General features: G+C 33.2%; 2 protein-coding genes across 4 annotated transcripts in view; both read right to left on the minus strand.

The window, feature by feature from the left end:
* Positions 1-17,332, minus strand: part of Diaph2 (diaphanous related formin 2) — an 870,804-nt gene that overhangs the window by 656,499 nt on the left and 196,973 nt on the right. For all 3 annotated transcript variants that reach the window (XM_071606838.1, XM_071606839.1, XM_071606837.1), the window contains one exon: positions 2,893-3,032. In XM_071606838.1, coding sequence (XP_071462939.1) covers positions 2,893-3,032 — 140 coding nt within the window. The remainder of the gene's footprint in view (positions 1-2,892; positions 3,033-17,332) is intronic.
* On the minus strand, positions 490-1,188 carry Rpa4 (replication protein A4). The gene is given in 5 exon segments (XM_071606640.1): positions 490-599; positions 816-974; positions 977-1,060; positions 1,063-1,125; positions 1,128-1,188. Coding segments are annotated over 5 exon segments (477 nt in total).

Below are 17,332 nucleotides of genomic sequence, written 5' to 3' on the forward strand. Positions count from 1 at the left end.
TATATTTCAGAGAAAGAAACTTGCACACAATTAAATAATAAATTTCAACTATTTCCACAGCTTTCATCTCCCAAATTCATCTATCTTCAAGTGTTTCTTTTATCTTACTGATAAATCTTGCAAAAAGCCCCAATTTATCCATCTACATCTCCCTCTGAACTTCAAATATAATTAGAAAAACATAAAAAAGTTCAAACCAGTTACAAAAGTTGACAAATGATGCCAGTTGAGATCTTTTTGAAAAATTCCACTTCCTTTAAGTCAACAGGTCAAAATTACTCACAGCTGGAGGCAAGGGTCTTCAGAAAATGAAAAGTTATTTTGGCTGTTTCAACCAACAGATTTAAAATGTTCCTGATCCATAGGGACAAATGTGACCCTCAATGGCCAGATGATCAATCTGACCTGATTGATGATCAAGGCTTGATAACCTTGAAGCTTCAGGCTGCAGAGCTCAGTATGCAGCTTGCTAAAGCTCTTCTTCCCTTCTTACAGAGGACACTTGTGAATCAAAAGCAGCACCTCCTTCTGGATGAAGTTGAGGTAATATTTGGGATAATCCTTGGCATCATCCTTTTTTGGGGGTGAGGGTGGGGGAACTGTGAATTTAACCGGATTGCCTAACTACCAAATCATATTCCTGGACCTGTTTATTTTTTTTATTTTGACACAGTGTCTCCATAAGTTGCTTAGGGCTTCCTTAAATTGCTGAGACTGATCTGGAACTCCCAATCCTCTTGCTTCTGCCTCTTGAGTCACTGGGATTACAGGCATGTGCTACTACACCCAGTGGCATCATCCATTTCTAATTGCACCAGGACACACATTCCCCAGGACACACATTCCCCAGGACACATGGAGAGCCTTATCCATCATCACATGTGTCTTGATGGTCTCCAAAATATATACGATGAACTGGTTCATGCCCTCTAGGACTAGGAATTTCAATATCTTAAACTCTTTCCTTCCACAGATGATTTGAGGACACTGAACACTTTGGCATATATTCCTACTAGCAGTTCAGTCATCCCCTGCTTGGCTGTATGTGAGCCAAGCACTACCTGGCCTCAACTTGCATTGAGTTCATATCATCAACTTTGTAAAAAATACAGTTTGGAGCCCTACTGCCCATCTGATTTTCCCCACAATGGAGACATGGGAAACCTTGAATCCCCTAATCTTGAACATATTGTCAACCAGTTAAAATAACAAGGTAAAATGTTCTGGGTTCAGACCCTGGATCTTAGGATCTAAGTAGCAGGTGCTAGGCCTCCCTCAGACTGTTGGCCATTACCTCCACTGGTCCCATCCAAAGCAGAGATACTGCCATAACCCCCAAACACACTCATTTTTATCTTAAAGATAGCTTCAGCAGGAGAGGAGGTACAGTTTGTCTCTTGTCAGGGCTGCTCCACAGGCTGCCTAGGAGATCTACCTGGGGCAACAATGGAATGTACAACACAGCCACACCACACTACTTTCAGAGCCAATCAACTACTGGAATGCAGCTGCCTCCAGCCAATCAGGGCCTGCCAGGCACCTGCTTGTTTTATTAACCCTTTGGGGATATGTGGCTCCTTATTGTTCTGCATTTTAAAAGATGCACACATAATTTCAAGCCTTCCCAATTCTTTTTATAAAAAATGAATTTCATTAATTTCCCCATTTATTTCTGAATGCCACAACTTCCATAGTCACTTATTAAAATATTTATTTACTCAACCAATCTACTGTTCAATAGAAAATTTTGGAGCACCTAAGTGCTGAGTACTAACATAGGGTGCTGCAGGTATATTGGGTAGGAGTGGGGGTACATGGTGGTTACTGTTCTCAACTCACACCAGCTGCTCAAATCATTTACTAAAAGCATTATGAAAGAAAGAGCAAGATAGGCACCTATGAACAATTATCATACTCCAAAAAATGCATATTTTATCACAGTCTTAAAATTTTGTCATAAATTTTTTCCAATTATTTTGCAAAATGCACTAATATTTTAATTACTGATAGATCTGAATTTATAAATATATCCAAACTGAATGACTGAGCTCTAAATTATTATCAAGGCTCTGTGTACAGATCAAAAAGGTACAAGACTTGAGCCTATTGAATATTAAGAAAAACATGAATAAAATCATGTTTTTGTATACTCTTATCTAGTAAATTCTTAACTCAAGATTCCAGCAACTGTGTAAGCAGATCTTAATTTTTTTTGCAATGTTACAATGCAATATATTTTTCTTTATATATATTTTAATTTGGATATTAATTTAAAGGCTTTATATGGCTAATAAAGGAATAATAGTTTCTACAATCCATCACTGGTAAGTACCCTGTTCCTTAAAAATAATTTTGAGCTATGTAAAAGCCTAAATGTGTAAAGTTTTAAATAGTTTGTTAATATTTTCTGTCTCATTTCTTCTATTGGTTAAAATAATTTCATTTCTATCTCAAAATTACAGAAATATGTGAATAGTATATGTAAAATTGTTAAAGTATATGAAATTATATATAACTCTCAGGTTTAAAGTGAATAAAATTCTAGAGCTAAATATACTTAATTTGTTTTATAAATAAATATGTAACAATCATTATCTGAATACACAAACAGCTTTCCACGTAAATGTGGATATTTAATTTCTATCTCTGTTTTATACAATAAAGAATAATTAAATATTCAAGTAATATATGAACCCTTAAAAATTACACATTATTAAAGACCAGATTAACTAGATATATTTTTAAATGTTTACAAATTAATGCTCAGACATTGCTATTGTATTAGTTAATATCAGAGCAAAATCTTGAGGTTAATATAACTGATTATATTCCCAAACAATAACATATAGCATGAATTATATGAATCATACTAAAATCATAAGAACCACCTACCTGACAGGATTGCTGGTTAATGAAACCCTCAGGGATTCTAGGCAGTTAAGAAGTTTCTCATCTGAAATACCAGATCGTAATTCATGAACATATTCTTGTGAAGACAGAGTACATTCATGCTTGCTGTTTTTCAGACCACCCTATTAAAAAAGAGAAACAACTTTAAACAAACAAGTTATATTTTAAACACTTAAAAGTAAATACTGCATAGAATATATAAATCTATAAATACTTTACCATCTAAAATGTTTGCAGTACTAGGCACTTAAACATACTTGATCTGTGTAAGCAGATCTTAAAGTGTTCAAAGAACTGACAGGTAAAATTGTATCGTATATATTGCAACATCCTCCTCATCATCATTTAAAAGAAAATTCCACTGTTGGTGCTCATGACATAAAGAGAATATGGACCTAAATTATATGAAGTTTTGCTGATGTCTAAACTTAAAATTCAGGCATTAGGATTAAGATTACCCAGTTCTTTTAACCCAAAGAATGAACACTAAAAAATCATCATATTAATTTCCCTAGTTAAGATATTCATATTCAATTTCACAAAATATATAAAACAAACTGAAAGATATATCAGAATATCATATCTCAAAAACCAAGTGAAAACACTTATTAAAATGGAAAACAATATAATCTCCAATTAGAATGTTAAATAATTAAATCAGTGTAAAGCATTCACTAATTCCAAGGTATTCCTTCCTAACTGTTACTCCCAGGTTGCAGATTAATTTTAAAAAGTCATTAAATACATTTATCTAATAGCTACTAGTTTTTAGCTTAATTTCTAATATACATGGGGTTACTTCCAGAACTCATTATCTCATCACAGTTCCTTAGCTTCATCACCTTGCTATAACTATATAAGTAGTTCAGGGAAAAGACTAGGAGAGAAACACCATCAACACATTCACTAGACTAATAACTCATAGCTTCACATTCTAGACATACCCAGTCATAACTGTTATTTTCCTACACTATAAATGTATTCTCCTGAATTAAGACTCTAGCTAGATTCCCTTTTCCCAAGTTCATACTAATTACCCTAAGTTTATACTGAGTATCCAAGCCAATTTCCCCCACTGGGTAGAAGTTATATCATTAGAGTACACAGATTTTTAAAAAAAAAACAATGTGTTAATAATGAGAAATTGGTTCCCTAGAGTTTCATATTATTTGACTTTTTAAGAAATACCTCCACAATATAGAAATTATAAATAATTTTTAATTTTTGAATTTTAATAAATTCCATTAAATAATAAATGTTAAAAGTCTGAAAAAGACTTACAGCATATACAGAAACTCTATTTGCTTATAGTACTGTGGCTATATTCACTATTATAGTATCTAACATATTCCAGTAGAAGCTATCATGTGTGTCTATCTCTTCCACACTGGAAACACCATGTAAGACAAGTGCCTAACAGAGTGCCTGAATTTAGTGAGCGTCAACCAAAATGTGCTATTCTTGGTTTTGATAATAACAATTACAGAAGAAGAAATATAATTTCACACTCTAGCTCCCATACTTTGTGCAATAGTCACTGACTAGACTTTTTGTTTGAGAGAGAGAGAAAGAGAGAGAGAGAATTTTTAATATTTATTTTTTAGTTTTCGGTGGACACAACATCTTTTTTTTTTTTTTTTAATGTGGTGCTGAGGATCGAACCCAGTGCCCCACGCATGCCAGGCGAGTGCACTACCACTTGAGCTACATCCCCAGCACCCCCCCTTTTTTTTGTTAACAGATACAGTAGATGTTCAATTCCTGCAATTTATCTACACATGTCTTATCCAACAAGTAACAACAGCAAGTAGACATTTGTATCATAATTCTGAAATAATATTTTTGCTCAACCAACTCACTTTTCACAACAATGAATGGAAATATTCACTGCATGACCCAGTCTGAAAACTACAAGAAGTTAAAATTTTGCCAGTCTACAGTCTCATACCAATTTCATACAATCCTCACACTTATTTTCTTAATCAATAGGTTTAAAAGATCCCTATTGATCCTACAGTAGAACCAGGCTTGTATATAGAGCTTCTTCTTTTGTACTTTGCCATTTTCTCTGCCTGAAAGATCCAGCTCAACCTTTCCACTACTGGCTCACATCTTTTAAGTCTCCCCTCCACATTCCAGTTATCATTACAACATTTTAGATCTCATTGATAGTATTAGCTTCATGTAAGTTTATCTTGTTTAGTTATCAAGCTGTTTAATGGGTCTTCCACAACAGAACATGGGTTCTATGAGGTAGGAATATTGTCTGCCTTGTTTACCACTCTATCCTGAGATCCTAACAAAGTGTTTGTCACACAGTAAGCATCTAATACGTATTTCCTGGAAGGAAGGGAGGCAGGGAGGGAGGGAGGGAGATAGGTGAACGAATGATGAGTTTCAACATGCTGGAGCATCTAAGCTTAGTTTAGGTTTCCTTCAGAGTATTATAGGTTCTGAAACTTGCAGTTAGAATATATTCAGAGATGCTGAGTACAGAACAGGTAAACTGCGACACTGTGAGCTGTGGACAACTTAGACTTTACCACCTTGTTTGATTCATGGTTCTAACCATTTATTTTCTAGCAATCTCCAGGAACATTATTAACTGATCTCTTTAACCCAATTAGCTCAACCATGACAAAGGGTAAAGAAATATCTACCACTCATGTTTACTATGAGGATTAACACAGGCATTTTGTGTGTTTGTGTGTGTGTGTGTGTGTACATAAATACACTCTCACAGACACAGAAAATGTCAGTTCCTTTTTTCTAACTGACTTTCTATTGGGTTGATTTAATTAGGGCATATGGTCACATTTGAGACAGTGTTTATGGAGAATTGGGCCAGCCCATCACCTTGGAGTTTATCCTTACCACCACCACCAAGACTTAGAAACTTGTTTAAATCACACAATTTAGGATACTCTGTCATTATAAGTTTAGAAAGACTTTAGAGTTTTAACAGAAGTCCATATTGGGAAATTATGAAAATATGATTGCACATTAAGGCCAGACTGGCCCTTGAAGATCAGCTCTTCTAATATTGCATTATAAAAATAAAGAATTCAGGTCATCACTAAGTTCACATAATTAGTGAGGTGGCAGGACTAAAACACATGCACTCTGATCCACAGGTCATTCTTTTATCCACTATATGCTATTTTTCTCCAATACTGAATAAAAAAAAAATTGAAGCAACAAGTATTTAATTCTGAAATCTCTATTACATAATGTCAAAGTGTCGATGTATCCTCAGTATAATCTATATGGTGCAGCATAATATTCAAGAAATCACCTAAAAACAAAACAGTACAACAGATTAAACTAAATCTCACCATACTTAATAGGGTTGTAACACAAGAATGGCTTATTATTAAAACCCTGTTCTGATACTGAACAAAGGAAACAACTAGATAATGGATGGATAATAATGGAAATTTTAATTAGCTGCTCTGTATGAGATTAATGAAAATTACCACTGTGCCCATTTGATCTTTAAAAAATAATGCAACAAAGTTAGCAATTAGTGTACATCATGCTATTCCAAAGCTAGGTGAACAAAAAGCTTTCCTAATTTGAAGTCATTCCTTAATTTGAAAATCATTAGGATATAGATAGTTGCAGTATGACTGTGCTTGTGTTATTGTAAAACAGTACACAAAAAACTTAAAGGTACTTTCAGTGTGTTTAATAATCACACATTCCCCTTAGTCTGGTATAAAATGTTAATTTCCAAAACAAACAAGCAATATTGTAAAAAGATCAGTTTAACTTTTCAGAAGAGATAACTACTTCTGAGTTTAGATACTTAATCTAATCATTATATTTCATTCTTTAATATAAATTCAGAATTTTTTACAACTTGAGAAAAAGTTTCAGAGTTCTTAGCTATAAAAATATCTTGCCATGGACACTGAATGGAACTATTGACTGTACACAAGTCTTTTCAGCTACAGTGTGCACAGAGATAGCAATTACTATCGGTGGTATCATATTCAAACAGAAAAACAATATTGTTGTAAAAACAATAATATTATTGTTATTATGTTTTAGAAACCCTAATGCAGTCAAGTTTCAAGCTTTACTTTCATCAAGTGAGTTTCTTATCAGTGTAGTTCTTGGAATACCCAATTTATTGATTAACAAATTTGAAATTATATCTACAAAGATTGACAGTATACTTCATTAAGAGACTCCTATAACTTTAAAAACATGAGAAATTGAAAAATCGTTTTCCTCATCATCAGTTCTTTGAGTCAAGGATAGAAAGAGAACACAAAATAAGTGTTCTTATTTATTCTGATAATGATGTATTTGGTGAGTGACATCACTCTGAATATATTACCAAACTTTTAGATGGCTTCTACATATATAAGAAAAACAACTCTTAAAGGAAGAGCATTATCTTTTATTAAAAAATACAAAAAGCATCTTAACTTTACTGTAATATGTCAAATATTTTCATTTGCAATTTTCATTGAAAAGTATTTTAATTACATGAAAGATAAAGGGTAAAAGTTACTATCTATTATCAATTTTAACATCTGTAAGAAAAAAATCTATGCAGAAAATGACTATCATGAGATTACTTCATATACCCTCATTCCCCATTCAGGAAACAGTTTTTAATTAAGGAATTTTCAGAGGGTGAAAGTAATGTGAATTTTTTTAAAAAATCCAAATTCTAGGGTAGGAATAAAAAAAATATTACACTGTAGAAGCATCATAATTCTTTAGATTATACATCCCATTTTTTTCCTCAAAAGGATTTGACTAAGTAAATTTAACTAAATGTGATTGGCTAAAATATTTAACAAGTGGAAGTACTTATAAGGTTTTCTGTGATGAAAATTTATTGTTTTGTTATTGAAAATTTGGTATATCAGTTAAGCATTCACCAACAAATTATATTGACGGAAAAAATTGGGGGAGGATTTAAGTCAGGGCCTAAGTGAATGCTAGGCAGGTGCTCAACCACTGAGCTACACCTCCTGCTTAAATTATTTTTTGAGCACACGTGACTATCACATACACAAAGAAACTCTAAACATCCAATTTTGCTGACCTATTATTTTTTTTTCTTTTGTTGTGAACACATATTTAACTAATAGCATATACAGGAAAATACTTCATAATAACAAATAACTACATATTTAAAAGACAATAAATTTGAAATTTTAACATTAACTGAAATAAAAAGGTGATATTCTAAAGAATAATGTTTATTCTAAACAATACACTTCATTCCTTGTAAATCAACTACCAAACTACCACATTTGATCTAGACATTCTCAGAGATATCAATACCTAAAGGCTAAGTAACCCACTAATGATTTGGTAATGAAAGCAAATTAAAATATTTTATGATATTCAATACTAGTCAATCTGGATAAAAAGAAATCAATCTTATACATTTTTCTTTCATATCAAACAATAAATGTGTGGGCCCTTCTGTAATTAAAATCCATCATAATCATTTTTTAAAATAAGTATTAAGCAATTATAATGAACAATGTGTATGAATGAATGACACCAAGTAAATCTTTAAAACTATAAAGTATGTTTACTACCATTTTTATTGAGCCCTTATAACTACTTACAGTACTTGAGGAAAAAGGTAAGAGCCTTATGTCTATTTTTTTTTAATTTGACAGAACCCCTTAAGATATATCAGTTAATTAAATGTAAACAGATCTAACATAATGCAGGGGTTCTTAGCCTGAGATCCCAATCCAGGGAGTATGTAAATTTGAAGGGGAAATATAACATCTTTATTTTCAGTAACCTCTCATGTAAATGTAGTACTTCTTTCAGTTATGAATGGAGGCAATGGGTTACAATGGTATCAGCAGCATGTGCAACTTAATAACCAATAAACATCACAGATAGTTTCCTATGCTATCACATATACAACATTTGTAGAAGTATCCAGTTATCATTTTTGCTCATAACTTCTTCAAAATTAAGCCTGTTATACAACCTACCACCCTTGTGTTGTTACTCAATAAATCTTGTAAAGAAACATATTACTGTGTCTCAATTTTTTAAATTGTTTTGAGATTCTGGAAATAGGAAAGCAATTGTAAAAAAATAATTTACAAGAGATCCCTGTTTTCCCTAATAGCAATATCTTGCAGACCTGTATTATAATATCACAACTGTAATATGGACACTAGTAAAAACCAGCTATCTTATTCAGAATGTACTAATTTTTTACCTGCACTTATTTGTATGAGGATGTTGTATATGTATATCATTCTATGCAGTTTTTACCATGTGTACACTAATGTATCCACTACCACATGTAGAACAGTTCCCTCCCCACAAAGATCCCTCATGATGCCCTTTTGTAATCATACCTACCTACCTGCCACAACTCTTCACCTGACAATCACTAATCTTCTCTCCATTTCTATAATTTTTTTCTCTTTTCAAGAATGTCATATATGTGGACTCATACTCCATGTATATTTTGGCATGGGCATTTTTTACTCAGCCTAATCCCAGGAACATCATACAAATTAATGCATAAATCAATGATTTGCTCTTGTTTGAGGCTGAAAAGTAGTCCACAGTGTAACTATATTATAGTTTATTTAATCATGTACCCATTGAAGAACATGTGGGCTGTTAGGACCTTTTATGTATTATGACTAAAACTCATAAAACATCCACACATAGGTTTTTGTGTAAATGTAAGCTTTTATGCATCTGGAATGTGTCAATTTAAAAAAATAATTTGGTAAGTATATTTTCAAGTAATTACTTTCCTTTTTAATATTATGCATTTTGTGGTTTCATTTAAAAACACGATTCTAAGAAGGTGTCCATAGGCTTGTGAGACTGCCAAATGGTCCATGAGATGAAATAAGAACACTATTTCTTCTTTTTTCCAATCATACTACATTTATTTACTCTACTCACTACCCTATGAAATAAAGAGAGAAAGATCATCCATGTAAATAGTGACTTTAAAATATGAACAGGATTTGGTCAATGATAATGTGCAATAAAATAACCAATATATTTGGCCCAGCCAGATTCTTCTCTATACTATGTAAAGATAAGAAACATAGTAAAAACTTTATTAGTGTTTGTTATGTTGAAGCAAAACCTATGAAGATATTTAAATATGTTTTCCCATTTTATAGATTCAATTCCAAGAGTAACTTTAGACACTGTAACAAAGCCAGTTTAATAATACTTTTCCAGATTATAAATGTTTCCTATAACCTAGATAGAAACTACATTTTAAGTAGGTAATGAAGCTATAAATTGTAAATGAAATAAAGAAAAATTCTTCCCACAAAACAAAAAATTACCCTATTATTTTCAAACCCCTAGCTTTCCAAACATTTTAGTAAATGCTACCAACCAAAATGAATGTACCAAAAACTATTCAATTGCTTGCCCATCTGCTGATAGTAGGTACTGAATCAATAGTAAAATATCCAAAGGGTGGGCAAACAAGAAAAAGTAAAAGAACTGCACTAACTGACATGAAAATAGATGTGTGTCTTAAGTATCGAATGAGATTGATTTAGGTAAACAATGCCTTACATTTCTGTAGCACAAACTGCTTACACAACTTTTCCAATACACTACATCATTTGAGTCCAACAATGGGAAAATATTACTAAAACTTTTTGCAGCTGTGTAAATTGAGTTATGCAGAAATCATGACTTTTCTGAGACTATATGACTAGCAAGTAATTTTCAGGAAGCAGGCTAGAACCTAGAGACTTCCTTTCTGAAGACAGTACAAAACCATATTCAAGAAGGTTGTTTGTTCACCCTAATAGAATTATAACAAAAAGAAGAAAAGTGGGCAAATTTCCTCAATATTTCTTACACTTAATAGCTGAGTGAATTTATTCATGTTATCACTTAAGTAGGAGAGTAGACCCTTATTTTCAAACTGTGTTCTGAGTGTCCATAAAGTTCCTTCAGGTGTCTTGGGAGTTGTCTTAAGGAGTGAGAAGAGAATGTGCAAAAAAGAAGGCTCACTGGCAGAGTCCCCCAAGTCTTCCATTCCCCAAATAATGAGAGCATTTACACATTTGTCTGCTGAATATATTCATATTCCATATACTATTTCTTTTGGAAAAGCAGTTCTAATGCTAAATAAAATGAAGTTTTAAACCCACTAAGCTAGATGATCTCAAAGGTCCTGCCATTTTGAATCTGTGATTCAAAGTATGAATCCATAGTCTTACTAAAGCAGAAGTTTTACTTTTTTGTAGTATGAAATTTTAATTGAGCACTATATGCTCTGTACACACATTGATTATTCAGGTTTTTGGTTTCTTCACAAATTTACAGAAACAAAGTTCTCTCTCATCATACTTATGTGTCCTTTTCATATTAAATATTACCACTTAACATTTATTGAGTTTTATTGAGTTCTCATGAGGTCCAAGATGTGGAAATGTAAAGAGAAGCTAAGATACACCCTTGCCATAACATAGCATACAATCTTTGGAATATGGTGAGGACAATAAGTAGAGATCATGTTTCAGAATTTGCCAAAAGATCAAAACACCTGCAACTCAGGGCTAATGTTTCTCAACATTAGTTAGTCTCAATGGTCTCTGAGTCCAGTAAGGTGATTAAAAATTCTGTAGTTTCGAAGGACAAATACTGCATAATATTACTCTTTCATGGAGACTGAAAAATTGATCTCATAGAAGTTGAGAGTAGAATATTAGTTAGCTGAGCAGGGGAGACAATGTTACTATTGAATATTAGGAAAAAAGTTCTAATGAATTATTGCAGTCTGTGAGCAGAGTTTAAAAAAATAAAATCTGGGTCTGGGGTTTTAGCTCATTTGGAGAGTGCTTGCTTAGCATGTGTGAGGCATTGGGTTTGAATCTCAGCATAGCAAATAAATAAATAAATAAACAAACAAACAAATAAATAAATAAAAATTCTGTAGTTTCATTTCTTAAGATAATATGACAAAGCACAATATAAACCGGATCATCTTAATAGCCACCTGCTAACTGAGTCCTGCCATCTAATTTCAGTATCCATATCTGCATTTAGGATCACAATATCACTGGGAAGTAAAACTTTCATTATCTCAGGCTAACGAGATAACCCTAGTATGAAAATATGTTTGTACCAAAGTAAAGGCCAAATGACATCACAGCATGTTGTCTATATTCATCAAAACTTAACCAAAGATCAAACAGAACAAACACAGGTGGCACAGCTGGGCATCCTATGGAGCTATAGGCACAGAGAGCCCAAAAGTGCCTGTAGTTTATAGTAAATTCATAATGTGCACAGCAATTCAGATTCAGAAAATCATTTATCACTAAAATCATGTTAATTGAAATTTCATTGGTGTTGTATTTTTGTTTTAACTCGTCTACTTGATTTTATCAGTTGTATAATGCTATTACCATAGTTTATATCTTATTTTACACTGACATATACTTAAATAATATAACTAAAATATTTAAGTCAGCACTGGGGTCTTTGAGAAGGACTTTCATTTAAAAGTGATCTAATTTTTTTTTTTCAGAAACTGCCATAGGTGAGAGGAAGGCTCTAAAAACGTTTAGGCTGGGAAGTAACAAACATATCTGTATTTTAAATGATCACTCAGGCAAAGGAGTATGTTGAAGCAACTGGGGGAGGGAAAGGAAGCAGCGGGTTTGTTTATAAAGACTTGTTTTTAATTATCCAGAAAAAATGTAACGATACACACTAATCATGACTCTGGGTTAGAAATACTGGATTAGGGAGTCCCTTCATACATTTATTTCATCTAGATAAGGTAATAGGAATGTTAGGGCAACTAAGATGCTTCCCAGGATTAGGCAGCCCCTCTAAGGTAAGTGTTAATGTTATCTGTACTTCTACGGATTCGGAAACTGAGGTTTTAAAAAAAGTCACTTGACTAGTAAGTGGCAGAAACTGAAATTTGATCTCAGGTCTATCTCTAAATACTATGTGCTTAACAACTGAGTGCTTATCTCCATATTAATGGTAACAAAGTTGAGTTCAAGAATATAGAAAGTGAGATGAGAAGGCAAGTAAAAACCTGTGGGTCAGAGTTTACTCTTTGCCTTCCTTTTTCTCAAGGACTGAGATGGGGGAGATGTAGTTATGGGGGATCAACATGATCAAGTGACATCACCAAGATGTCAAGATGGCAGAATAGAAGTTCTCTGGCTTCACTCCTTCACACAGAAACCCAACTAACAACTATCCACAGGCTTGTATACAATAGTGAATATCGTAGAATTTGGCAGCAAGGCCACCCTCTCCTCTATCCAATAATAAGAGAAACAGTTCTCTTTGTACTGTCCCTCCCCCATCCTAGGGTCATGCAATAAACAGAAAGTTCCCCTGGGCCTATGGGCTCTGCAGTGGGAGGAGTAAGCTGGAAGTGGTCATTTGGCTTCCATAGCATTCTAGGACCCTTTGCAGGAAGCTCAAACTCAATACTGTGGGGAGCCACTGTGAATGACCACTCCTTCCAGTCCTGAAGCAGGAGGCTATAACCAATCACTACATTTCATGGTGACTTGGACGTTGTCCCAGCTGGGATAGCAAGGCAAGTCTCCAGGTGTAGGTGTCACCCACCCAAGGGGGTTGAGCTACACTCACTTATTCCTTTGTAATCCTACCCTTTGCCTCATTTGAATGGCTTATGCCCAATAAAAGGTTTCAGCACATGCTCCTCTCTCTCTTTCCACAGACCCCTAAAGTCAGAGGAGCCATCACAGGATCCAAAGCAAAAGGTATTTCTCTGCCTCTGTGTGATTATTTCATTCCAGTCCAGTTAACCTGGAGCGACCCTGAGTATTAGGTCTTGGAATGTGACACAATACCAACCCAAAAAAACTAAATTCAATACAAAGAAAACAACCCAATATAAAAATGGGCAAAGAAACTACATAAATATTATTCAAAAAAGGCATACAAATGGCCAACTGTATAAGAAAAATGTTCAACATCACTAATCATTAGGGAAATGTAAATCAAAACCAAAATGAGATATTACCTCACTCCTACTATAAAGGCTATTAGCAAAAGGCAAATGATAACTAAGCAACTGCAAGGATGTGGGCAAAAGGGAATGCTGGTACACTATTAGTGGGAATATTAACTGTATAGCTCTTATAAAAAATATACAGAGGATCTATTTTTAAAAAATTAAAAATAGAATTACCATATAATCCAATATTCTATCACTTGGTATATAATCAAAGGAATGTACTGTACTAAAGAGATAACTGCACTCCTCTATTTATTACAGCATTAGTCACAATAGCCAAGATATGGGACTGATGTGAGATACACACACACACACACACACACACACACGCAATGGAATACCATTCAGCTTCAAAAGTGAAGGAAATTCTGCCATTTGCAACAACGTAGTTGAATCTTTGTGTTAAGTGAAATAAGGCAGCCACTGAGACAATTATTGTGTGATCTCATTCATAAGTGTCATCTAAAAATGTTGATCTTACAGTAGTAGAGAGAAGAATGGTGGTTCCCAGAAGTTGGGACAATTATAGGTGAGGAGGGGTTAAGGAGATATTAGTCGAAAAATACATATTTATAGATACATAGGAGGAATAAGTTCAAGGGGTCTTCTGTATAGCATGGTAACTATGGTTAAAGATTAATACACTGTATTTTTTAAAAATGATAGAGTGAATACAAAGAGTTTTCACCAGAAAAAATAACTATGTAAGGTAACACACTCGTTAATTTGCTAAATTGAACCATTACACAATATATTTATATATCAAAGCATCATATTGTACATAATACATAAAATTTTATATGTCGATGTAAAAATGAATTCATTGAAAAAGAATCTCTGATCAGGGCTCACATTTAGAAGTACATAGCAAAAAATATAGAAATAATATTTTATCCATGGACAAGAGTGAATGCACATGTGAGAGAGGGAATTTTAATTTGTATGCATACAAACTAGATACTCACTTTTCGTTTCATGTAAGCTAACCTCCCTTAAAAAAAATCACTGCAACATTAGAAAGGACTACAAATGCTCAGGTTAATTAAATAAACTCACATCTTTGGAATCAAATAATATTTTAGTGGGAAGGTCTTCTACTTAGTGTTTAAAAGAGGAATGATTTGTTTAGATTAGTATATGTAAATTTAAGAATACACAGAAGTTGAGCTTTTTGAGTTTCATTTCAATAAACTGATTTTTCCTAACAAATTCAAACATTTGTGTTTATTTTATACAGTAGTGATGAATTTAGAAGTTATTCAAGCTTTTGTGATAAATAATTCATCTGTGCCGCATGAGAACCAATTTTAGTTCTCAAATAGTATACAATGAATATTAGGAAATACTGCTTACCCAAAGCTCTAGTCTAACTTGAAAGAACAACCTGATAAGAATACTGAGCTAGTATTTAAGCATATAGTCTTCATAGAGTTTTTATAAAAGTACAACGTTCCAGTCCATAAGTGCTGTATGTCATGCTACAGTTAGAGGTTATGGCAATATAAACAACAGTAAAACATTACCCAACATAATGGCATGACTTTTATAGATTACCAACCATCTGTTTGTGCTCATAGCAGTCTTACCTCTAAAGACCTAAGTTGTGAATTTGAATGTAAGGAAATATACATTCCTGTTTCCTCCAAATAATTATTTTAGAAACAATATTTCTTCATGGTTCAAATTCTATAATTTATTAAATTAGCATGTCCTATACTTTCTAGAGAAAAAATAATAATATTATCTAATAGTGCAACAAACACCCCTCTAAAATATTTCGTTCCTCCTACCATCTGAAGGAGGATACACATATTAAACATTTTCAGTGTTTAATATGCCCAATAATCTCTTTTTAAACTTATTTACAAAATGAGTCTTTAAACTTATTAATATATCCCATAATACTTTGTATGGTAAAAAATAAAATACACAACTCATGTGTTACTCTATATTAAACACAACAAGTTACAGTGCCCAAATCTGACATCACTTAGAGGGCTCTGCTGCCAATACCACATTCTTTACCCAAAACAAGACAAAGACATAACAACGACAACAACAACAAAAAAAGCGCCTTCTGAAGCTCAGTAGGTTAATGCACTATTCTGACATTTCAAATCAGTACAATTAAGTACAAAGCACACCCAAAGAAGTAACTGCTGTAAGATGTGTGCTTTGGGGAAAAATAAGGATTCTTGGGGAAAATAAAAAACCTGAAGATTCCTTAGGTTACTTCAAAAGTTGTGGCATGTTGCTAGCAAGTTTTAATGTTGTTATACAGATCCACTTAGTCAAACAATATCATAAGAGTTTCTAGAAGGAACAAGACACTATACTAAGCATTGAAAGAAATGTGAACATGTAAAAAAAAGTTCCAGCCTGGCAGGAGCTCTTCATGTAGGATCAAAGAATGATCTCATCTCAAATTGAATTAACATGTAAAACCAACCAACACATTATCGATGATTGAGTCTCCTGATATTGTACAAGGGTTAGAGTCATGGAAATTTGATTTAAATCCAGTGTCTGTTACTTAATTTAACTCTACAAGTAATTTTTCTGAGGCTCTATACATATTACAGATTTGAGGATTTAAACAAGTATAAAGAACACAGCACTACACCTAACACATGGGTTTATAGTGCATATTTACTGCCTATTATCATTATCCACGACATCCACTTCTTAAGTGTACTTTGTGCCAGTCACTGTATATTTATTTTTCTAATCCTTAAAAACAAGCTTGCAAAGCAATACTTATTCCCGTTTTACAAATGAGAAAAGTGAAGCTCACTGAAGTTAAGAAATTTATCTGAGGACGCAAAGTAAATAACTAGATGCAACTTTGCTCCATTTGAACTCCTTCCAGGAGCTTACAAGGCTGTATGATTTTGATTCTACCTCCTTCTACAATTTCATCTGATTCCATTCCCCATTTTTACTCACTAGACTTCACATCACTAGTCTGTTATATGACATGGAAATATCCTAAAGCCATTCCCACATTAGGGCCTCTGCATGTCTTCTGTCTTCTTAGAAGACTCTTGTCCTGAATTTGTACATGGTTACCTCCTTGAAATTATTCAAACATCACTCTCTCACATAGGCCTTCTCCAACCATTCTATATGATGTAGCTCACTATTAAAACAACATTATTAAAAAATATGTCACTGTTTTAGTCTTTGGAGGGTCCTTATTACTATTTGGCATTTTCTTTATTTATTCATATTTTGATTATCCCCTTTCACTAAAATAAAGGTACCCTAGAAGCAGTTTTGTCTGACAAACTTTATCCTCAGCCCACTGCAAAGTGCCTAGAACATAGGCACTTTGTTAGTAATTTGTTGGATGAATGAATAAAGGAATGGATACGTATAATAAATAAATGAATACAACTTGAGATTTTAATT

This window comes from Marmota flaviventris, chromosome X (genome assembly GCF_047511675.1).
Source record: "Marmota flaviventris isolate mMarFla1 chromosome X, mMarFla1.hap1, whole genome shotgun sequence".
In the NCBI taxonomy this organism is placed as follows: domain Eukaryota; kingdom Metazoa; phylum Chordata; class Mammalia; order Rodentia; family Sciuridae; genus Marmota; species Marmota flaviventris.